This window comes from Pseudomyrmex gracilis, unplaced genomic scaffold, assembly GCF_002006095.1.
Source record: "Pseudomyrmex gracilis isolate BER0280 unplaced genomic scaffold, ASM200609v1 scaffold_162, whole genome shotgun sequence".
NCBI classification, from domain to species: Eukaryota; Metazoa; Arthropoda; class Insecta; order Hymenoptera; family Formicidae; genus Pseudomyrmex; species Pseudomyrmex gracilis.
Genome location: NW_018020746.1, coordinates 118607 through 143177, shown reverse-complemented (window position 1 = coordinate 143177; position 24571 = coordinate 118607). Strand labels below are relative to the sequence as shown.

The 24571-nt window shown below is 36.4% G+C and overlaps 1 protein-coding gene and 1 non-coding gene across 2 annotated transcripts; both read left to right on the top strand.

The window, feature by feature from the left end:
* Positions 1–1851: 1851 nt before the first annotated feature.
* LOC109857533 lies at positions 1852–22305 on the top strand. The gene is made up of 6 exons (XM_020433930.1): positions 1852–2162; positions 18045–18114; positions 18684–19391; positions 19750–19993; positions 20116–20206; positions 20343–22305. The coding sequence occupies exons 2-6, from the start codon at positions 18063–18065 to the stop codon at positions 20451–20453; spliced, it is 1206 nt and encodes a 401-aa protein (XP_020289519.1). The 5' UTR covers positions 1852–2162; positions 18045–18062; the 3' UTR covers positions 20454–22305.
* On the top strand, positions 4758–4830 carry Trnar-acg. Its single transcript has one exon. It is a non-coding gene; the product is annotated as a tRNA-Arg (tRNA).
* Positions 22306–24571: the final 2266 nt, after the last annotated feature.

Below are 24571 nucleotides of genomic sequence, written 5' to 3'. Positions count from 1 at the left end.
TTAATATATTTTTCTATTTATATTTTTTTGCTTATAAATTTTTTAATTGATTTTTTTATCTTATACGTCTATCTACAACATTTTTAGCAACCGGTAAGAGACTTAGTTTATATCTTGTAATTCTTGTTTTTTAGCGTTAAATACAAGGACCCAGATCGGACTGAAACCGAAACCGATAACCGAATTATAATCGTTAGTTTAGTAAAATTAAAACTGAAAACCAGTTTGAAATATTGTGGATATGCTTTTATTTTAGGTTTGTTTTTTTCCTTGAACTACTTACACAGTAGGCTACATTATTTCACAGTCAATCTTGTATTATCCATATTAGAAAGAAAAAGATAGACTAGTGAAACCAGTTCAGAGACAAAAAACAAACCTTTTATAAAATAACTAAGATAAAAACTTATAGATCGAAACCCGTAATCAGATTAAAACCTGTTTCTGTTTTCCTCACAATATTCGAATATAATACTCTGTAAATAACGCCATCTCACTGGCGTGAAATTTAACAAATTAATTAAAACTTAAGGCCTATATAGTTTAAAACTAACCAAAAAATTTAACAGGTGATACAAACCAATGTGCTGGATGTTGTGCAGAATAAATATATATGAATATATATTTAAGTTTTTTAGAAATGTAAATTTAAAAATGGGTATTCTCACACATATGTGTGATGCAAGTATAGCATCCTATATGAATTAACGAATTGAAATTTCAATTTGAATAATCAAGTGTAACAAATGTACACTCCTAAAAAATATAAATATATATTCATATACATATTTATTCCGCACAACATCCAGCATATTGGTTCGTATCACCTGTTAAATTTCTCGGTTTTAAACTATATAAGTCTTAACTCTTAGTTAACTTGTTTTCTTTAATAAACGTGCATTTTTTATAATATGCAACTTATTGCATATTATTGAATTAGCATACTTATTGAATTATCTTTTTTTATTCATTATAAATTTTGCAATAGGTTAAATTAGATTAATTAAATCAATTCTTTTGTAAAACAGGTTTATTTTTAAGGAAGAATTTTTTGTAGTATTAGTAACTAGAATCCAATACGTATTGTGCGTGTACTTGGCGCCTTTTTTTTACCTTTTTTTGAAAAGGTAACTTTTTCGATTTTTAATTAAACACTCATAACTGTAACTGTAAAAAAAAAAAACAAACTTCAAGCGGTTACGGTCAGCGTTATCGATAAAGAGATCGGAAACCGAAACCGAAAATTAGATACAACATCGGACCGCAACCGGACCGAAATTTCATTTCGGTCCGAGTCTCTGATTAAATAAATTAATAGCGATTTCGGCTGGTTTGCACCGACTGCACATTTCGGGTGTCGGTGCAAATTGTGTGTTCGGCTGGTCGAATGGCAGCAGTTCTTTGCTGGTTCCGCGTATTCGTCTGAGCTCAGTACATCGCATAGGTGCATGTTGGGTGTACACAAAGTGGCTCTCACAAATTAGTCGGAGCCAGTTAGTGTAATCAGTACACACACCGATGCGGTGTTGCACACAATTGCACCAACTCTACACAGGTGGCACACCGGTGCAGACCAGCCGAAATTGCTATAAATAACTATCTCTGCAATTTTGTTCTTATCTGTTATCGATTAAGTAGAAAATAATAAGAATTACTGTATTGTCTACAACTGCTATGCCACACAAGCACCGGTCGGTAACATAGATTAGTTGAAGAAAAAATCGTTGCGCCCACTCGTCACCTGCGATGTTTCGTCGGTGGGAGAGGAACATTATGACACCCGGGCAGCCACCTGTCGCGCGCATGCGCATCCCGCGAATCGCGCAGGACACCTCGCTGCCCGCGACAGAACGGCCCTCAGTGTAAATTAAAATGGCGAGTGTGCGGATCCTCCGTGACGGCTGGCAGCGCGTTTCGGCCGTACTCGCGATTTTCTGAATAGGACACGCACAATAATGTGATCCATGTGACTCGTGTCGACACTCGTGGTGACTGTGGAACTAACCGTTCGGCGCGTCGTAAGGTTCATCTCACATTTTTCCCAAACACCCAGTGTACACAACAACACCCGCGCGCGAGCATCAAATCTTATAACCAAACACCCTTCTGTCGCGGGGAATCAGCGGGGTGACATCGACGTGTGAAATTTCCCGCAGCTAACTGTGAGTATCGAATGATCGAAATTTCCCGCGTCAGCATGGTAAAAAAAATTTGACAGCATGCGGAAGCGTTGTTTACACGGTGTTATTGTGATTTTACGTCACGCCGCGATTGCGCTAACGTGCACGGGCAGCAGTCTGCTCGCTGTCAACGTGACACACGAACGTAAATACTGTCGCGCCACTTACTTATCGACGATTCACATTTAATGCACATACAGCAAAAAAAAGCGAAGTTCTGCGCTACTTCTCTCTCTCTCTCTCTCACTTGCGAATACTTACGTAAACCACGCTTGTTGTCTCGTTGTAGATTACAAAAATACATGGTTTCCTTCTAATGTGCGTCAACCGCGGTAAACTTTTGCTCCTTGTAGATTGAAGCCTATATGAATTGTAAACAGATGATTTTTAATTTCTGTTCAATAGAGTACTTTATATAAAAAATAATAATACAATAAAAATTCTAATTAATAAAAAAAGCAGAATAATTTTTACCATTTGATAAATGTATTGAATGTTGCGCAAAATTTTATACGATGTAATTTTTATACAGCAATGTGTTTAGAAAGAAATTATGAATATAACGTGGGTTCTTGCGCTCTATATTTTATAATATATCCGTTGTGAAGCTTTCTGATGATCGGATTAATTATTGCCTCGGTTTCCCGTTGAAGTTTGCAACTTTAATGAGAAATCGGAAATAATCGAAAACAATTAGAATATCCTATGAATATTGAAATCACAGCTCCGGTCTTCATTCAAACGCGGGATTTTTCTGAAAATTACGTCGCGTATTGATTTGCAGCGCGTTGTCGACGCGGATGTGCACGTTTGTTAAAAATCGTGACACGCGTCGAACACAGCTATCGAGAACCTCAAGAACGTGTGTATACGAAACACACTTGTGGGCTCGTTGCCGTCGATATTCGAAGATGAGCCGCGAAAACAATACTCCGCGTGTATTGTGTAGTATATCCCGTCGCACTTTCACGGGACCAGATGTTGTCTTTGTTGTTTCACGTAGATGAGATTTTCTTTTTCCCATTTTGTCCTTTAATATTCGTAAAATCGTGAATTCGGCTCTTTTTTTTATAAGGTTTATTTTATTATTATCAAATTTGCATTAAAATCACTTTGCACTAGATATACAAATGTATATTTATCGAACATCAACATTGAAGATATTTTAAATACAAAATTATGCAAAGGTATTCACTGAAAGTTATTATACTTTCTGATAGATTTAAATAATATACACGCTTATAATTGAGCAACAAATTGAACGACAAATGATTTTTATGAATTATTATTAAAATTTTCTCGTCAAGTGTAAAACTTTGACGTAAAATAAAGCTAATCACGCTATTAGCTGTAATATTAACACGTCTTGTTGCACGATAACATTTTATACTTACTTACACGATGTCGCACGCCGTGAAAACAAGCAAGTTTTCCCAAAGATCGATACAATTTAGGGTGTCGCTGAAATATACGCCTTTTGCGAAGAGAGAAGGTCTTGTAATATATAACCGACGAGAGAGACGGGGCATTTGCGCCGGGCATACCATACATAAATGAACGATAATGAAATTGCAAATGTTACCGCTCGTTGTAATCACAAAGCCAACGTTCATATCTTTAGTATCCTCTAAAATGCACATAGAAGTTTCCTACGATAAGCAAACAGTTAAGTCGAACATTTTATTGCAACATTTCTACTTGTAATATTGCCGTTAAATTACGCTGTTAACGACAATCACTTATGCACAAATAGCGCACAATTCAATGAATTCTCTCTTTCAGAGAAATTTTACTTTCTACAATTGTATAATTAAATCCAAAACACTTGCAAAAGAACATGCAATTAAAGACGTTTGAAATTTTGATTGTTAAAAATACTTGTATTTGTTATATATATATATATATATATATATATATATATATATATATATATGTTATTATTTTTAAACACTTACATTTATTTTTAAACACTTATATTTTGTTAACAATATACAAATTTAAAATATCGAATCGCAACTCGTAAACGCACAAAACTAGGTCAAATTTGAAATGGTGTTCAAGGATGTGACAAGAAAGAGAACACGTCCTCGGAAAGTAGGACATCCGGTCTTGTTAATTGCATATTTATTTGTATTTACTATTAAGTAAAATATACACAAAATCATTTTAAAAAGTAAATAAAGTTCTAACGATGAGTTTTTTATCATAATACAAATCTAAAGCTTCTTACAAAATTTTCTATACCATTTTATGTTGTGAACATTCATAATGTAAGTGGGTATATTTGAAAATATTTGGAAAGTAGGTTTTTATAAATAAGTGAAAAGGGAGAATTTATAAACTATACGACGTATAAAAATGCATCATGTATAAAGGACCTTGAATCCCTTTCAGTCTTCGTTCATCCATGTTTAAGAAGCTACTATTTATATACATGAAAAATTCACTCTTTATTATCGTGCGAGCATCGAGTGTTAAAAATAGAGAATTTTTTAATTTTGTTTTCTTTTTTTATTTCTATTCAATAATTTAGATGTGCACTTAGATGTGCCGTTTGAAGCGAATTTGCGATCGAGTGGTCCTGTGGCGCAACGGATAACGCGTCTGACTACGGATCAGAAGATTCCAGGTTCGAATCCTGGCAGGATCGACTTGATTTTTTTTTTTTCCATCCAGTTCATACATTTTTATGACTGATTGCATCTTGAGGAACAACAGTGTGTTATTCATGATTACGTAACGTATAACCGGTTACGTGCGGTATCGGACTGAGTGTTGTATCGATTCGTATCGGAAAAACAAGTCAGATACCTGACGACTGTCGGTGTCAGATACGCTAGTTTTCTATTGCCCCAACGGTGATATTACAATTATAGTTCGCATATATATATCACACTTACAATTAGTAGCACGATTCCCGATGAAACAATTATCTTTTGTAATTAAGGCGGAAATTACATGGCGAACATTTCGTCGGAACTCTGATTGTATAAGCGAGATATCGCGATTGGATTTGCATTCTATCGATATCACATAGATGAAAAGAAAAGAGATATTTGCACTAACGAATTGAGGTCCGCAAACTTTATACGCAATTACCGTTATTTGTTTTCCAACAATTTTATTCGAACAATGATGCGATGCATCGTTGGTATGCGTCGTTGGTACGACGCGAGGAGCTAAACTTAAACACGCGACACCAAACCAGGAACTGAATTTTTCGCAACACTCAGAGCAACGGGTTCTCTGGAGATTGTCCAGAAATAGTTTGCATTCCGGACGCGCCGACCTGACGCGCGTGTCCACTTCGTCTTTTTTTTTTTTTTTTCACGCTTCAAAGCGTATCTCCCGTATGGTACCTGTACCAGAGAAAGGACGGAATAGAACGGAGATATATTTTCGAGATAAATTCTGTTATAATCCATAACGTCTCGAGATTTTCGCATCTCGCAGTTTGATGTCTCGAATAAGTGCTAGAGTGCACTTATTCGTTCGAAGTTGTAACACAATGGATTTTTATCGATATGTTTGAGACGTGAAAGGACTTTTTTTTTAAAAAAAGTGTTTCAGAAAATGATATAAAAATCGAAGGTAACGACATTTGTACGTAGATTAAAAAACAATGTATACACACATACGAATGTTTATGTAAAAAAGCTAATTGCTTTCACTTCCGAGTTCAATAACGTGACAAAACAAGTTATGTTATAAATTGTCGTTGATAAAATAGACAATTATATATATATATAGTGTGTTAATTATCAATATAATAAACCACAAATGTTCTTTCTAAAAATAGTTGTGGAATTATTCTTTTGCTTAAGGAATTTTTTTTCACATTTTTTAGAATTGAAAAAGAACGAGAGAAAATCTAACCTGAAGTTTTGTTAAAATTTCTCCGAGATTACTTTTATTTTGTGTGTGAGTAGCAGAAAATTTTGATTTGTTTTATATTTTGCAGAATATTGCTTGAAATTTATAAACTATCAATAATATTCTATATTGTATATTTGTGAATGACTAGTTATTTTGGTGGCTCTTTTGGTTGGTTATTTTGTTCCTCTAAACTCATCTGCGATCTCCCTCGAACTTCCGCTTAGGGGGGTCGCGAATTTCCGTTCAGGAAGCTCCTATTTCCTCTGCCTGTTGTTGTGTGAACGATTGAAACGAATTTGAGGTTCTTGCTTAACTTCAATATAATATCCGTTTGTTTTGCAAAAGATGTTTCGTTGCGTTGTGTTTTGAAACTCAGAAAGAGCGTCGGTCGAAGAACCCATTATAATTGCTCATACGACGGTTATATCGAAGAAATATGTAGTTAAGTGAAAGGAGCCTCTTCCCTGTTCTCGTCATCTCGAGCTTACGTAGGCGTGAAACTACCGATAACGTGTGTTATAAACGTTTTTTTTAATAAAACGTAGAAAAGAAAGCAGCACGCAAACGTTTTTTCATGCATCGTTTAGATTTAGTTTGATGATATCTAAAGTATATTTTTACTATTTTCGAAATATTAGTATTAAATATTTCTGTAGAATATTCGCGCAAATAGAAGGAAAATTATAAAATACGCGACGGAATTTAAATATAATTGTGTTATCTCAAATTTTTGTTTTAGTAAACAAAAACTTAACAAAATCCGGAAAGAGGATTTTAATTTACGAGAACGAGAAATGGCGCCATTGCGGACGATCTTATCTAACTTTTCTCGACACAAACGCGGTTTCTTTTCCGCAGTGTGTTATCGGAGCGGAGGCACTTTTATGAAGAAAGGAACTTTTCTCGTCGCGGTTCCTTTCGGTTTATCTCGGCTTTTCTTCGTGCGCAATGGAGAGTGGCGCGTGTACCGCAGCCGCGCGCGCGCTCGAGAGAGAGAGAGAGAGAGAGAGAGAAACAACCACAACCATTCTCTTTCTCATAATAGCTGCCTCTACATTCTCCTATCATTTCGAAATATCAACCCGCGCGAGAAGGCTTTACTTAAACGGCGTAATCCGCTATTGTGTGTGCGCGCCGTACATTACGGCATGAGAGATGCATTAGCGATTTTCGTCGCATAATAACGGATAAGAGCAAGCGCGTGTGCGTACACGCGCGTGTTGTTGTTGCACTGGTCGCGTTGTTGATTAGGAGATATCTATCATTACCAGGCTTCGTGACCTACAGTGGCGCAACTGGTAATCCTGTTAAAACTCAACGAGCATTTTATATTACGGTCCGAATCCGGGTTTTTCAGACTGATTGTATTTACCCAAACTGACTATATTTTATCCGCGCGAACTGATACACATGCGGAGATGTTTGATACCTCTCTGTGTTCGCAATCGTCACGATTTCTTGTTTGTTTTTGTTTATCACGGAAGAGATAATGAGTTCGTGAAATTTTAATTGTATAAAACCAATGCAATTACGCGCCGCGCCAAATATTGCTAAGTTAATTAACGAACTTAAAATTAAATCACGATGACGTTACCCTAGAACGAAAAAGTCCAATTTTCCTCGGAAACGCAATGACATGGCCTATATGCGTTGCAGAGCCGCGCTAATTGCGACAGCGGAACTTCACAGTGGCACGCCACTTAAATGAAACCTTCTCGCACCTGTGTGCGCGCGTGTGTGGTCGTTCATGTGACCTCCCCCTGTGTGTGTGTGTATGTACTCTCGTGTTTGCACAGTTTTCAAACACGAATCGGTCCTTCCCAGTTTTTTTTCTCGGCACGTATCAGAGTTCGATTCCACTATTGTTGTACGTATAAATCGTATTTTTTGTAGCAAGGTTTTTGCCAAACAATTTTATTACACGTCATGATATATATATATTTCTTTGCGCAGCGTGCTTGTTCAAAATTTATTACCTTGTTGTTTACAATAAATTGAAACGCAACAATACAAGATGTGTGTATACGTATCTAATCAGAAAAGAAAAACGCGGAAAATCTCTCACAGATTTGAAACACAAAAGTATCTAATACACGCATGTGTGTTATTGAGAAAAGTGAAGCGTTCTCATTATTAAACCTAATTAAGACGCGCGTGTGACAAAAAAAAAAAAGAAAAAATCAAGCGAAGGAAGCGGAATAACTTCGAGCGCACAACGTCGCTCACACAGCCGTCTAATTTGTTCATTTCCTTTCGTCATTCGAATTTTACCGAGACAGTCAACGCGTTTATAATTGTGATGGTGTCGGCAGACGACGGATACATAATAATAAACGGCTACGAAAGCGAATCTTTTTACTTTCGCTAGTTTTGCAACAACGCATGCGTGACTAGTACAGCTGCATACGGAGCTTTCGCTCTCACGAATAGTTATATGCATTACAACTTATTATCCACGTGAAGGTAGAAATTTGCGAGTGTGTAGCAAAATTACGTATATATCATACGCGGTGTTTTTATGGTTTCCCCGCGTCTAATGAATTATATTTCTTGGGATTTCCGCCGCCTTACGCCTTCCCGCTGTGGCGAAATAACGACGAGTTAACACACTGATGCGTCGGCTAATGTGTCTTTTAAACGTCCGTTACGTCGTAATAGCCGGTAAATCGATCTTTTATTGTACTTACAAGAAATAGTGCAGTTGTCGGTGTACTCTGTGTAAAATAACGCAAAATTCATATTTCACGTAGCTTCGAATTCGTGCCTCATTATTCGTGATGGTTTCGCTATAGAAACCATAGGTAACGCTGTTGGCTTTTTCTCAAATATATTATTAAACTATGTTTAATAACGTTTTAATCACAGTACCAGATTCACACATACACACACATTGTGACTGTCTTTTATACTTTCATCGTGTGTTTTATCGCATCTGTTTGGTATCCGTCTGTTCTCGTTGTGGTACATAAATAAATCCGAGACAATTAACCGCGCTGTTTTGCCGAGTCATTACAAAGTCAGATTTAATGAATTTAAAGCATCTGCTGGCCAAATATCCACGAAACATTTGCAGCGACTTAAACAAACCAAAATATCTCTATAATATAATTAGGCGGGTATTCGGGGTATCTCATATATGAGATGCAAAATTAGCATCCTATATGAATTTTAGAATTGAAAATTCTCAATTAAAAAACTCACGTGTAAGATTTACACGTGAACACGTATATATGTGTACACATATATACACGAATATCACCGCAAAAAACATTGAGCGAATGGCTCTTATTGACCGTATTTACACATACTCATTGAATTTGAAACTTCAGAGCCAAAAGATTCTCTATTAAATTGTCAAAAAAATATCTCTCTTCTATTAAAAAGACATCTATTTGTACAATAATAATATTTGTAAAATAATAAATAGAACAAAGATAGAAAAAATTCAAGATAGATACGTTATATGTATAAGATTATTTTCTCTTTTTCTCGATCGCGTTGACGTATTAAGCGAGCGGAATAAAAGTTGAAGCACTTGTTAACACATTAATAAGGATTATCGCGTCGACGTAATCGATGTGAAAGCATGTCAAAGAGAGCAGCGCGGTTATAAGTCAGACTCTGTTTAGGCACTTATTGCCAATTAAGCTGGTGTAATTAACTGCATAATTAGTTCTCTCTAAAATGGGAGAGTGTTTTAATCGATGTTCCACGAAATCAATTCATATATATAGACCAAAGAATCGATTAGATTAGATTAGATTAGTAACGATATATAAACTGTGTAATTGCGTGTGTCACGTACTTAATTGTATCGAACTGTGATAATGAATGTCTATGCAGGTTCGGCGATTCAGGTTTTACCGTGCAAGATTGGTATTTTAGATGCGGGAAAAGAGACCGTGCTCTGCGAATGGCCGATGTGAATTTCTGAGCTCCACTTTCGCGAGGATCGATACAAATGTAATTGCCGTCAAATAAACTTGTCCGAACTTTCGATCTTCTTAATGAAAATTTCATTTTTTATACTTTCTTTTTTTTTACGGATAACGAAGGAAGGAATTAATTTGCCAGAAATAGCTTCGCGATTCTCAATAAACAATGTTTAATCAATTTCGCATTATCCATTCTATTATAAATCAATATAATATATAATATATTTAATATATAATATATTTACAAATCAATTATAATATAATATGTATAAATCGAATATTATAAATCATTTTATTATAAATCATATTAAATATATTATAAAGGATATCTCAGATATATAGATAGATATATCTTAAAAAGTATATAGCTGAGAAAAATCTGTTATTATCTAAGAGACAGACGTTTGCACAAAGACATCCCGGTATATGACGTATTGAAGCTCAACACACAATAGAAATAACATTGGTCGCATCGTCGAAGTGAAATTGCGAATCGTAACGAGACAATAAAAGGAAGCGCGTATCGGTTGACTAAAACTATTTATGTCCGTTTCACGGTGAGGAGAAAAAACGTAGAAGAAGCGATCGCTCGGGAAACGACGTCGTTCTCGAGACGAGCGCCGCAACGATCAGCGAACGTTGTGCAGTACGTGGAAGACAATGGGCTCTAAGAATACGTTTCGCGGCAGGTGAAACTGTTGTAGGAAGAATAGGTCAGATCGTCTGAAAATCTGTCCCCCCCTCCTCCCTCCCTCGTGTGCGATGGAAAGCTCTCTTGCGTCGAGAAAGATCTTCATCGCGGCAGTAGCGCGCTTCGCGATTGTTACGCTTGTAATTTCTACGAACGTGTAATAAGCAAGTTGTTTCGCGACGCGTAACAACGCGTATTAAAAAAGTCGAGGAGTAAGTAAATTTCTGTTCTGGGGACGCGCGCAAAGTCGAGACGATATGATTTTAACAGTTATATAAATAAAAGTTAATAATTAATTTGATTTGAAATTGCCTTTTGTTCACGTAAACAACGTTGTGAAATTTTATTTCGTTCGTAATTTATAGATAATTTTCTCTTTTTTTTCGATTATTATTATTTTTTTTTTGTCAAACTTGTTGTCGTGTCGACAAGTTTGACAACAATAAGTAATTTTTCTTTCAAACAGCTTTTTTAACGTTTCTTTTACGTCTTCGAACGACGCGAGTTCTAACACGCTTTTAAGTAGACTTTGAATCGCTCATAAATGGCCGAAGAGTTCTCACGCGTGATACACTTTTTGCGCGTCAGATTAATTAGACAGAAAGAAAGACGCGCGTTCCACAATCGGGGATCCGAAATACGGTGAAATCTCTTCCGAGGAAATTAGATTGCCTATCAGGAATGTGCGAGTGTGTGTGAAAGTTTATATTATATTGTGAAAATATAATATCGGAGACACGAGATCAAGTCGTACACAGCTGTGCTACTAGCCTGCCAGAAAGTTATATACTCTCTTTCTCTCTCTCTCTATCTCTATCTGTTCCTTTTAACGCGTGATTTCATTCTTTCTGCTCGTGCCACTTAGCGATTATTTTCGGCATGACTGAATTTAATCTGAATCTTTTTTTTTTGCATACACACAATTATTCTCGCGTAGTAAATTGAAGAAAGTAGGTTCGGAACTGCATATTATAGAAATCGATTGTGTTTATACATTTTTGACGAATCAATTACGCTCTCCCATTTGGATAATTTTTATTTTTTTTCACGGCACTATTGTAAGTTCGGAATTGATATTAAATTGCGCAAAAGAAACACTAAAAGTTGGCTATTTATTTTACGGTAGCGTGCTATCGACTTAGAATGTCGTATTTTTCTTGTATATATTTATCATACTTTTTTTGCTTCATAAATTATACATATATATATATATATATCGTAAGCGCTGCGAATGGTGTGCCGTGTGTCATGTGTATAACATACATAGTACGTATGTTCTTTATCGCTTTGGCGATGCGCAGCGACGGAAAAACGTCGCGATAAAACTCGTCCAGCTGCAGCAAACGCGCCGTAGTTGTGTGGCATCCAATGAAAAAGCGTAAACGTGGAAATCGAAAAATTGTCCTCCAGACGTGACCTGCTGCGCGTCTGTGATTTTCAGTGGTCGTCGCGTGTTAAGAACGCGATATACACATAGATCGCACGAGTCACCACGAAGAGAGACATCAAAATTTCACGTACGAGAACGATCTTGTGAAATAGACGCGCTCAATTTCTAACGATGACAAAATTTCGTTATCCGAGTGAAAAGATTGTTTGAAAAATTGAGAGAAAAAAAAAGATAATTACAGAAGAGAGTTTTACATCACAGTCGCTGCAATTAAGCTTTTCGCGAATCGACGGGAATTGCTTCATTAATCGGTGACAGAAAAACGGACGACGAAGAACCGAGTAATCAGTTCACGGCCATTAGTTTCTCGCGGGTTGCGCTAATGCGCAGATTGCTCGATGATTCGCGTTCGCCAGGTGCTCGCTAAGCTCCTGGCGGCGGCAATTTACTTTGAAGTTCTCGTTAGTCGCACTCGTTTTCCCTTTTCAAATCGTCAATCTGACAATTGATCATTTGAAAATTGTACGCTCTCTTTTTGATCAATTTCAAGTGGGAATGGCGATGTAAGGGAAAAATGTTTGAGAAAGAAACGGATTGTTTTCCAATTTGTTTTCTCACAACACTGATGATTTTTTTTTCAATTTATTTAATTTTTTTTTTATTTATAATTTAAATTCGTTAATATAAATTTAAGAACTTTTTTAATGTTGAGCAACATTTATATCTTGGAACCAAGAGCTTAACTTTCGCTTGAGATAAACATGGAAAGTGAATCGAGCGCAAAGAAACGAGTTTCCGTTCGACAATGCCGTGTCGGTTTTTATCGCGGTCTTTCCGCGGAGATCGTACTGTCGATCGAGAAGAAACAAATACGCGGTTTCTTCACGTCATGCCTCAACGATTCTATCCTGTGGCGCTTCGTACTTCTACCTTTTTATCAAACCGGATTTTCTCATATCAGATCTCTCTCATAATTTCAAGGCAACGAACCCGAAAGAGCTCGGGCGTGCTAAAACGTTTCTGGCTGATCTATTTTTACAAAAAAAAAAAAAAAAAAAACAAACAAACAAAAACAAAAACATTTGATCAGTCAGAAAGAGAAGAAATATGACATTTGACGCTTCGCGAGCATGACAAAGTCAAGGTTTCCACAAATTATTGCGAAAAGGTGCAAAGGTTGCAATCTAACACGTTGATTGTCACGGTTACGTGACTCGATGCCGTAACTTGATGATGGCATGATATCATAAGACAATAAATTGCATCGTAATATCTCGGCGACGTGCGAAATAAATATGATCAAGATCCGCGGATGTAAGAAACTGCGACCGCAGATGGATCGCGATTGCCAGTATCAAATCAAAAAAAAAAAAAGTTAAAAATTTTACGGATTAATTGCGTTGTTAATTCGCACGTTGGACGTTTCATTTGGAGAACTTCCCGTACATATACGTATATACACAACGGCGGTTGTTAAACTTTCGCGTTGCCGCGCGAAACGGCTAATTTTTTTCACGAGCTTTCACGGAGGAGCATGTACCTGTATGCGCAGCGCGCGCCAATATAGGAACGAGAATTCATTAAATCAATTACTTCTCTGATCTAAAAACCAAGTGGAACGAAACGTGAAGTATATAGGAAGTGAGCGAGCGCGCGGATATTCGTCGGATATCAGAATCCGCTTTTTTTTTGGTTTTACATTTGCGTCGGTTCTCATTTCGAAGTTTTTCGCGTGCATATATATATATATGTGTGTAGTTAGTTAGTTACGCGGTTTTGGCACATATTAAACATTCATCAAGACCTCGAAACATTGAGACGCGAGAATCCAAAATAACCGTTTATTAAAAGTAGAAAAAAAAAAATAATAATAATTCAGCAACATTTAAATGTAATTCTTGTAAATACAATAATAAACCGTGTTGGATTTTCACATCTTTTTTGCCGAAAACAACTGTTTATATGATACACGTTACATATAAATTTTTTATAATCGCACAGAGAGCACGTTTTAGATGTCAGTTATTCGTCAAAAAAATGTATTTAAAAAATTATTTATTAAAAACAATTTATTTATAAAAAAAGTAAGATCTGCGTTTTCCCTCCATCTTGACTCTTTAGTATGTCAGATATATTTAACGCAATTAATCAGCGTTAATCAGCTAACATTTAGAAACAGAGGATGCACATTTATAATTGGACGGGTCTTTCGGTCTAGAAATAAAGTAGGGCGAGGCTCAACACGCGGAAGCAGAAATTACGCAACACGCGCGTGATGTGCACACAGTAGGGTTTTTTTTTTTTTCGTTCGCAAAAAACTCCTGGCGCAATTTCATACTTTACCGCGCCTGGGCCGACCGGAATTGTATTTACACGTGGCACACGCCACGTTCCAATTGTTGCTCCGCGAGTACAGATTAATATCGGGCGCAATAGCGCCGACCGAGCGGAATATATTCTTTTGATTCTCAAAACAAAACGGGACGCGATGTAACGCCTTTGCTCGCGCAACGTGCAAACGTCGGCTTTGAATAGAATCTGGCGATTTAATCCACGCGAATTTAAAAAAAAAAAAAAAACATCGGCACGTTTGCAACGCGAACGTCATGATCTTATTTATACGAAAATCAGCTGTTGCGACGTCAAACGACGTTCGGTATCGCGCGCGTGCAAAAATTTCTAGCTGCTTTTCTGTCAACGCGTTTCCGCACGCGTTACGCCACGCGATGTTTCGCGCAAGGTCACGCGCGCAACCCGTTTCCGGTCAATGAATGAAGTCACACCGACACAAGAGGGTTACACCGTGCAACAAGGTGAAACCTTTGTCATTTAGAAAAGAGGAGCGGTCCGGTCCGCGCGCGCGCGCACGCGCCTTTTGTTCCGTTGTCTTTATTAAGTTTTGAATTTAGCGAGTGGGAAATTTGCGACATCCTTCGGGTGTCCCTCTCTTTGTGTCCTTTCTTTTCTTGCTCGACGCACCACCGAGCCGTATCCGCGCAAAGGTGCGACCGGTTACAGCCGGGAGAGCATGACCGCTCGACTAACTGTACATGGAGAAGAGCGTGTCTCATATGCTCCTTAATTTTCCGTAATCACTTTGTCCGAGAATGCTTGTTTGCTCGGCAGCAAACATCGGCATGGTGTTATTTCTGTGTGATAGCAGATTTTTTTTTCACGCTAAGAGCTACGTTAAAATCTCAAATTGCGGAAGTTTGTGAAAACTAGAAAGAGATTTGGATGTAGTAGCCATTGGCTATAAAGTCGATTTCGAAATAGAAAATTTTTGACTTCTACAGTTTTTTTCAACGAAAACAATTTTACACCTTATCTTCGTATGTACAATATGTGCATAATGCATACACGTTGATTCGTACAAGTCGCTCTTTCTCCGGCAATAAAATTGGAAAATTACGACTGACGATCTTTAAGTAACTCTATCGTGTACTATTCACGTCACGTCGCGAATTGCAACTGGTTGCAAGTCAACGGAGCGTGACCGTCGCACTATATCCTGCTGTTCAAAGTATCGCATCTTTCCGTCACGCGCGCGCACGCATGTCCTCGTGCGTTGGCGCGCGTAAGTGAACGTATATTGCGAATATGTTTGTTTATATTACTTTATATTACTTTTTATATTACTTTTATATTACTTTAATTTTTACAGTTTTCTCTCTTTCCGATTTGAACACATACGTTCTTAAACATATTTTTCTCTATGCATAATTTTACCGAGAGAAAGATTTTCTTATATTTTTTGTAAAACGATATTGAGATCGAAGGATTTAGAAAAAAAAATCCGGTATTTTTTTAAATATTTGTCTTCCACGCGATTTTTCGTGCGACATGCTCTCGAACAAAATAATATCTGTTGATCAAAAATTCGATCTTATCTAAACTACGTAATATTGTTTTTACATACAAGGTGTCCCACTTAACCTTCAGACCGCCGGCATTTTTTCATTAAAATAGTGTATTTTTTTTTTTAATTCGCGTATATCAATAACATGCACGTTATGTGGAATCTCGAGGTTCGTATGAAAACCCAAAAGGGACTATTGCGGCGGGAAACGGAGGTCACGTGTGGAAAAAATTTTTTTTCTGAAAATTACCACATTTTAGTTCCTGGTTACTAATTTTGAGTGTAAATCTGTAAAATTTTGAACTTATGAGTAATAACTGACGATATGACCGAGTATAAATGTACAGACTTCTATTGAAAAATAGCGTAAAATGAACAATTTTGTCATTTTTGCGCATTATTTATATAGTATTTTTATTTCTTTTATATTTCACATATCCTATAACTTGTATTCTCCTGGTACGAAATTCGTATGGTAGAATCGCGCACAGTATTTGACTCTCATCTGCGTGCTTGCGTGCATACGTGTGTATGTGTATATGTGTAATAAGTATTTTTCAAATGAATCTATGATTAACTAAAAAATAATACTGTAATTGGTATTTGACAAATATAAATAAACACACGCGTCTACATATACATGGAAAAAACAGATTTGCTAGAATAGCAAGAAATTAGTTACTATATGGCCAGCAAAAAAACATTTGTTAAGTTTAGTAAAATTTTTGTTTTGCCAACAAAACATTTTGTTGATGAAACAAAAAATTTCGTAGGGTCAACCATTTTTTCTTGCTGACCATGTAATAGCAAAACTTTTTTTTTCCGTGTACATATATACAAAAGCGAATACACTTACTGTATATTTACTACGTATATATATATTAATTGGTATTTTTGTACGATCAATTGAACACACTTTAGAAATATAGAAATATCAAAGCCCCAAAAAGGATTTTTGCGGCGGCCCAAAGTTTAACTTGAGCATCCTAAATATCTCGGTTATTTTTTATGATTGGAGGATGTCGAAAAGAGTCATTATTCAGTTCGAGGAGACAAATACTGTAATAAACAAAAAAAAGAATTAAAGAACTTTTTGGATTCGTCTTGACTTTGCCTATCGTATCGTGAGAATAAAAATATGTACTTTCAGATTAAAAAAAAACTGACAATGACCTTGAAATCCTAAAACATATGACCTTGAGAAAAATGTCTTGTTTGTTACAATATTTGTCTCCACGAACTGAATAATGATTTTTTTCGGCATTCTTTTATCATAAAAAATAAGCGAGATATTTAGGATGCTCAAGTTAGGTGGAACACCCTGTATAGTATTATGTTTGCTCCGCGATTTGTTCACACAGCGAGATCATTAAACGCATCTTTGCGTTCTTGACATATCAAACAGGCCGGACGCGTTGTGTTGATTTGTTTTTAGTTGCGAAGATGCTGACCGTGTAAGCACTTAATATTGCTTACGAGCACCTGCGTTCAATGCACTGCTTGTCCGACAGCACCGGTCCGTAATAATTGCAATCTCGCGTTACTCGAAACACGAAAATTGCGGTTCGCATCGCACCACGATTTAACAGCGTTGTGTCGCGATCGAGATGATCAAGCATAGAACCCATCGTGAATCAAAAATGGATTAAGTCTGAAAACTCGAAATTTATACAAATTACACGTCAACATTATCATTTGACTTTTCGAAATGATTTTGTTTCCCCGAAGCGACGAGAATATAAGAAATATAACGACGCGTTTTTAATTTGTTTCCCGGTTCTGTTGCAATTGCTACATACCTGGAAAGCCGAGTGAGTCGCTCTTAAACTTCCTCTCGCCACTATGACTCACGGATTTCAGAATTAAACAACTCGACTGCGTCATTACGTTACTCACCTCAGATTTTTACACATTTTCTTCTATCAGTACTAAGTGATCGTTCACTTGTCTCGATCTAAATTTATCCAAAAGTTAGATTTAGTATGAGTTAGTTTTTTGTTAAGTTTGATGTATGAATTCTTTGACAGTTCGATGTACACGTTTGAATGTGCGAATGTGTGAGACGTGTACGATTTTACACACGCCAGTATAGGAGGACATTTGATATTTGCAGATATATCCAGATGACGCGATGACGCTACATTGGTGGATGCATTGGTTCTGGGTTACCGCACAATTTCTTGGTGAGTCATTTTATTATTAGATATTTTTTTTACCCCGTGACGTAAAGCCCGTTTCATTTTAAATATATTGACGCAATCGTTTGTCTTGCTACATTCCGTTAACTTTGATAAAAAAGATCAATAAAAACACTCGAGCAACGTCTTTGCGCTTTAATTAGGTCACCTTATGCAATCAAGCGCGATCGAATTTGCAAGAAGCAGACAATTCAATTCTTTCTTATGTATAAATGATTTTTATTTGTCGCGTGAAATGAAACTTATGTGTGAATATGTTTTATTAAAAAGTATAATTAATGTTTCAGACCGTTATAATATAACGGTTTTACTGGGAAAATAAATAAAATTGTAAAAAAATGAAAAAGTGCACATGTACAAAATATACAAAAATAGTGTCTGGTTCAATTTTTGAAAGAAAAATCTTATACACACTTTTGTAAACGAGGTTTTTCCACAAATCTTTTTGACAATCCGCGTATTTTAACTTCTCAATTTGAGAAAAAGGAAAGAGACAATTTTCCAATATGATGTACGAGTCCATTTAAGAGACGTACATTCATATATTCTTTCAGTGATTCTTGGAAATCCTCTACCGTCTACCACGTTAGACCCCGTCAATCAGCCGTCCCCGAGAGTAACATCCTTGTCGTTTGAGACTGAAGATATCTATCGCACGTCGAAGTCGCCGAAATCGAGTTTTCGCGTCGCCAAGGCCATCGGTCTTTATCCCCAGACAAACACGGCCGTGATAGGTGACAGACAGCAACCGGTTACCACCGTTGCTTCACTGCCGTTGGAACGTGGAAGTACCAGCGGGGTGAACATCCACGAGACCATCGAGCTAAGCTTCCGCGGGAACGTCTCCAGCGTCGAGCCGCTCGGCGCGACAACGCCGCAGCGCGCCACGGAGAACGTCGAGCGAATCAGAAGCTCGACTCCGAAGAAGGACAGCAAGATCACGTGGATATTGACGACAAACAAGTCTTCAATCAGGTCGAAATACGATCAGGAGGAAAGAAATCAGTCGGTCTCTAACGTTCCCAACAGGAACATCAGCTTCGACGAAGTTGAGGATCTCACCGTTCTACCTCTTCAGGAAGAAATGTCCAAGACCGATTTGATGCTGAACAGGACGAGGTCTACGTTTATAACGTCCTTGTCCGCGGCTGGTGCTAGTAACGCCGCGATCAGGACGTTCAATCAGTCGGAGGACGATATCGAGATCGACGAGGAAGTGGCTCAGACGCAGCACTTCGCCACGGCGGCGTCTATCCTCGAAGGTAAAATTCGAGATGCATCGTGCATGACGCATGATAAGTAACAGTAACCTCGCGTATATTTAATCATAAGCCACACAGTATTTCATACAAAATTTACATTGTATTTTAATTAAATTTTTACAATATTGTGTGACTTTCTTTCTTTTATATTTGCTTGTGTTAATTTTGCTCCAGTTTACTTGAGTTAAACTGAAAATATTTGACTTAAAGTATTAAACTGTTCTCAATATTATTCAGTTGGTAATGAAATGAAGAATAGCGGTTTAGATTTTGTAGCTTATGTTAGCACTCGACAGCAAAAACGCAAAAGAGAGTTATTGTTTTAAATTCTTCATAATGACGCGAAACAAATGTGCAGTTGGCGTGAGCGAATCCACCCGCCTGAGCAGAGCGAGGAATACTTTCATCACGCAGAACTTCAAGAGGGATCAAGTACAGGAAGAGAATCGACCTTCTGATTACGTTGACGCTACTAATAACAGCGAAAACGTAGAACAAAGTTCGGCGACATCCGCGGCGGGTATAGCCGCAATTACAGGCAGCTGTTTAGCGACCGTAGCTCTACTCAGCACAATGGGTAGTCTCGGATTCATTATATACAGGTAATGAACTCGTGATGCTTTTTTAATTACATCTTCCAAACAAGAGGTTTCCGTGCGCTCGCTAACGCGTTCATTCGTCAACTCTATTTTTTTTTTTTTTTTTTTTTTTTTTTTTTTTTCAGGCGCAAGTACTTGAACCCTCCACAAACGTTGAACAGTGACAAATGCAGCAATCCCGATAGCTCCGGTTACATCGATGATTCCACTATTCGCGTTAGTATCACATTACACTATATTTGTAAAAATAATTAAATTATCTCTCGCACAGTAAGTGTATATTATAACACGATGGGTGTTTAGCATAATATTAATAATATTAATGTAAAAAATTTTTGTTTACTTTTTACAGGATAATTCGGAAGAGATGTACAGTTTGGATAATGATTCGTTTTTAAATTCGCTAGAGGCAATGACAATACAGAATTATTGGACGGACAGTGTGAAGCATACGAAGCTATGACAAAAAAAGATAACACATCCCGGAAAGAGAATTGAGACGTTCAGTATTTCCGATGGTGAAGCGCACGAGCAAATCTCACTGCTTGAGCAATAGTACTTACACATTCGAGATATCCGTATTTTAGTTAGTTCGCGTTGAGAAGTTTTGTTGCTCTGCGCATAATCGGAGACGACAAACATACGCAACAGCGTCATTCATCAGTCTCAAATGGCCTGCGCCGAACGTAACTACCTTTGAACGTTACCATTGTACGACTATAGAGAATTGTAGATCAAAATTACGTATATATCATCTTGAAAGCGTGTCGTTCCTCAAATGTTGATTTGACGTCACTTCCAACATCCCTATATTTTTCTACGACGTATGCAACGTTGGCAAAGTCACTTTGACTTTGGAAGTGACGCAATTATCTTCGAATATTTCCATTAACGATATAGTGCAATAATAAATAACACAAAAAACTTGATGTACTTTATTATATTAAATTAATTGAAAAAGAAAATGTAATAATAATAACACTTCTAATCTTTAGAAAAGTAAGTACAAATAAGACTATATTATAGCTAGAGAGTTTTCGCTAAATTATAAAGAGAAGGAATAATTTAATAAGGAGATTTATTGAGATAAGAAGTATTTTAAGAGTATTTATAGAAATAAAATCACATAAAAAAAAAAAAAAAATATACTTCCAACAACGCGAATTGTACAATTGTACTTATCGATGATATCTTTTATCTATGGATTGAACACTGATGTGTCTTCTATAGTGTCTCACTTTTTGGAATTACAATTAAATAACGATTAATTTCCGCCATATACTGAGAATTGCTTAATCTTAATCGGATAGCTTGAATATTTTTTCGAACACCGGATTTACGGAAGATCGGACCAAATCATACGTAGATCTTAGCTTTATGCCTTTACGACATATCCAGCAGAACTGTTCATTCATGTTTTCCATTGTGAATCTAGAGCTTGTACCTATGTACATATATACGTACCGTTGTGACATTTTATGTATAGATGCGCAAAAAAAAAAAAAGGAAAACCCTGGCACCGGCGCCAACGAGATGCGATTAATTTTTAAGTAGCTCTTTAGCATTTATCTATATATATTTCTATACACATTTCCGAAAGGAAAGAAAGAAGACCGAGAATCCATTGTGATAGATCAGCGTGTAGCGTTTAAAAAAGTGTAAAATTATGATCGGTTAGTTTGAGATAAGGTTGTGAATAAAATTCGTTCGTGTATTGTACATTACTGCCGTCCCTTCCTTATCCAGATAGATCTACTTTCAACGATATCCGTTTGTTTCGAGTTTGTTACAACACGTAAATTTTATATTTTTAACGTGCTTGTTTTTATACTGTTGCGTGTGTTATATACACGAGTGATAAGTATTTGTAACGACGGCATAGAACGGTGACATGTATTATCATCGGCGGTTTCTTCCTCGTCATCATCGTCGACGGTGTCTGTAGTGATGTTTAAAAGCGACGAGCACGGAGCTGCGAAAGACTCTGGTGAGCTAGCCTACGAGAAGAAAAAGCGAATTTGTGTGTGGAAGAGTATAAAGGAATAAACAAAAATGATTAGTCATTTGCGTCTCTACGTCCGCTTAATCTTGTTATTAGGTGTCTACATTTGTGTTAATTCTCTATATTTATACATTCTATCTTCTTCTGAGATGATGAAACTTGTCAACAGCAATGTGACACTACCTTGTTTTCTATGCGTCGTTTCGAATACTTATCAATCGTCTCTCGTATAGGTTTTAAATTCCAAAACACACATCTTGTTCCGAGAAATATCAAAGCTAAATAATAAAACTATAAAGCTAAATGATGATAATTGTGAATGTAATGTAATTACTGTCCCTTGATGTGATGTGTTGATTTAAACAAAAAAAAAAGAAAATGATTTGCAAAATAATTGTTACTTAGATCTTATATAATTAATCTGAGTATTGAAAAATAAACATCTGAGAAGGAAAATTGAAGAAAATAATTATCTTATATACATATATATATATATGTATATAAACGATTTATTTCGTTAGTACATACATTTGCGCCAGCACAAAAAAAGGATTTTATTATATAAAATGAGAATAATGCAGAGTTTCCTTTTTCGGGACTAGACACATGCAAAGTGGGATTCCAACGCCACAGTTCGTTCTTGTCCTCTTTTTTACATTACATTTGATTGATGTTTGTTTTCGCTTTCCGATGGTTTACATCAAATCCGCAATCTTAAACGTACGAAATGCGTTGCGCCGATGAAGCGGAGAAGCAATGGAATCCGACAATCATTCAACAACGTTCTGATTTATTATCGCGGTGCTCGTTTGAATCTTCGCGAGAAACGTCCAGGCCAAATTTCTTCAGCAGCAACATAACATTGTGCACCAGCATTGCAAAAGACACTTGTACATATGTCAAGTGTGAGTCAAAATAATTGAGAAAAAAATTTTAGTAAACAATTTATCGGCACTGTATAAATAATAATAAAATAATACAAAAGCTTAGCTGTTTTGAAAAATATTTTTTTTTTTTTTTTATTGTAATGATGAAAAAAATATTATTTACTGATATGAGATTTAACACATCCGTACTGCTGTGAGTTTTTGGTCGGTGCTTCTCGTTACATGCGGAACGCATGACATCCTGAATCACGCTTTTATGGTATTCACACAGGGCAGTGTTAGAAGTATATATGAATTATACTAGTACGTAAAAGGCAGGCACTAAGTGATTCTTCAAGCTTCGTTGCTTGGGAGTATAAAGAAAAACCGAAATTTAACAAATCTTTCATTTTCTTTTTCTAACGGTTTTTTTTTTGTTTTCGGAACACATAAAACAATGCCAATGGATTTGAAGAAAGCGACGCGTAACATAACGTTCTTTTTGGAAAAGCTCGTTCGTGCCTCAAATCGAGATAAATTGTAAATGCAATGAGACGTGTAGTAGCATTCAAAGAAAAAAGTTGAGACTCGCGATATTATTATGTTGTGTCACATATATATATATACATATATAATTCACACTCATCTATATGAACGCAATTAATACACTTTTGTTCATCACATTTGCAATTTAATGAAAGGATCGCGCATTATTTTTATGAGAAAGTGTCTTTCCGCGGATTTGGCTAATTTTTAGATATGTTTGTAGTCAGTCTCGCGTCATTCTGAAAAAATGTCTCAACGGACACAACTTGATTGTGAACCGTTTCCGTGTTATAAACCCTAGAAGACCCAACGTTAAATCATTCGTGTTGGCCCGAACCATTGGATCTTCTAAGGCTTGTAGCACGAAAAAAGACAACTCAGAATAAAGTATAGGCTTTTCGATTCGATATATGTGATCCTCGAATGTGTGCGCGCAAGTGTATGTGTGTGTGTGTGTATGTAGAATTGCGCGTAGGGTTTTAAGCACACGCACATACACACGTGCACGCGCAAACGTACGCGCACGCACGTTCGAGGGTCACCGAGTCGAAAAACCTCTATACCTTTTACATATTAAATCATTGGATCCTCTCTAGCGGCTTGTAGTGCGGAAACGGCTCATAAAATCAAGTTTGTGTCCATTGAGAAATTTTTTTAGAATGACGAGAACTACAATATATTCAAAAGTTAGCCGCAGGAAAACACGTTTTTATAAGAATATTGTGAGGTCTTCTAGTCGTGACAAGATAGTATATAGAGTAAAAAGTGCCTATTATGAGATATCTTCTTTTTAAAGGATATCTTCTTTTCTCGTAATTTATTAAATATGTAATCTTAAAAAATATATAAAGACGTTGATAATGGCTGTTTGAAGCAAACACGGATGCTGATGTGTATATTGGTTGAATTAATTTATTGAAAACAATGTATAAAACGTTTTTGACCTCTGGATTAGGTCTTTTTCAATATAATTCTATAAAACAATTATATAATTGTAACAATAATATAATTGTTTTGTAGAATTATATTGAAAAAGACCTAATCCAGAGGTCGAAAACGTTTTATACATTGTTTTCAATAAATTAATTCAACGAATATACACATCAGCATCCGTGTTTGCTTCAGTCATTATCAACGTCTTTATATATTTTTTTAAAAATCTCGAAG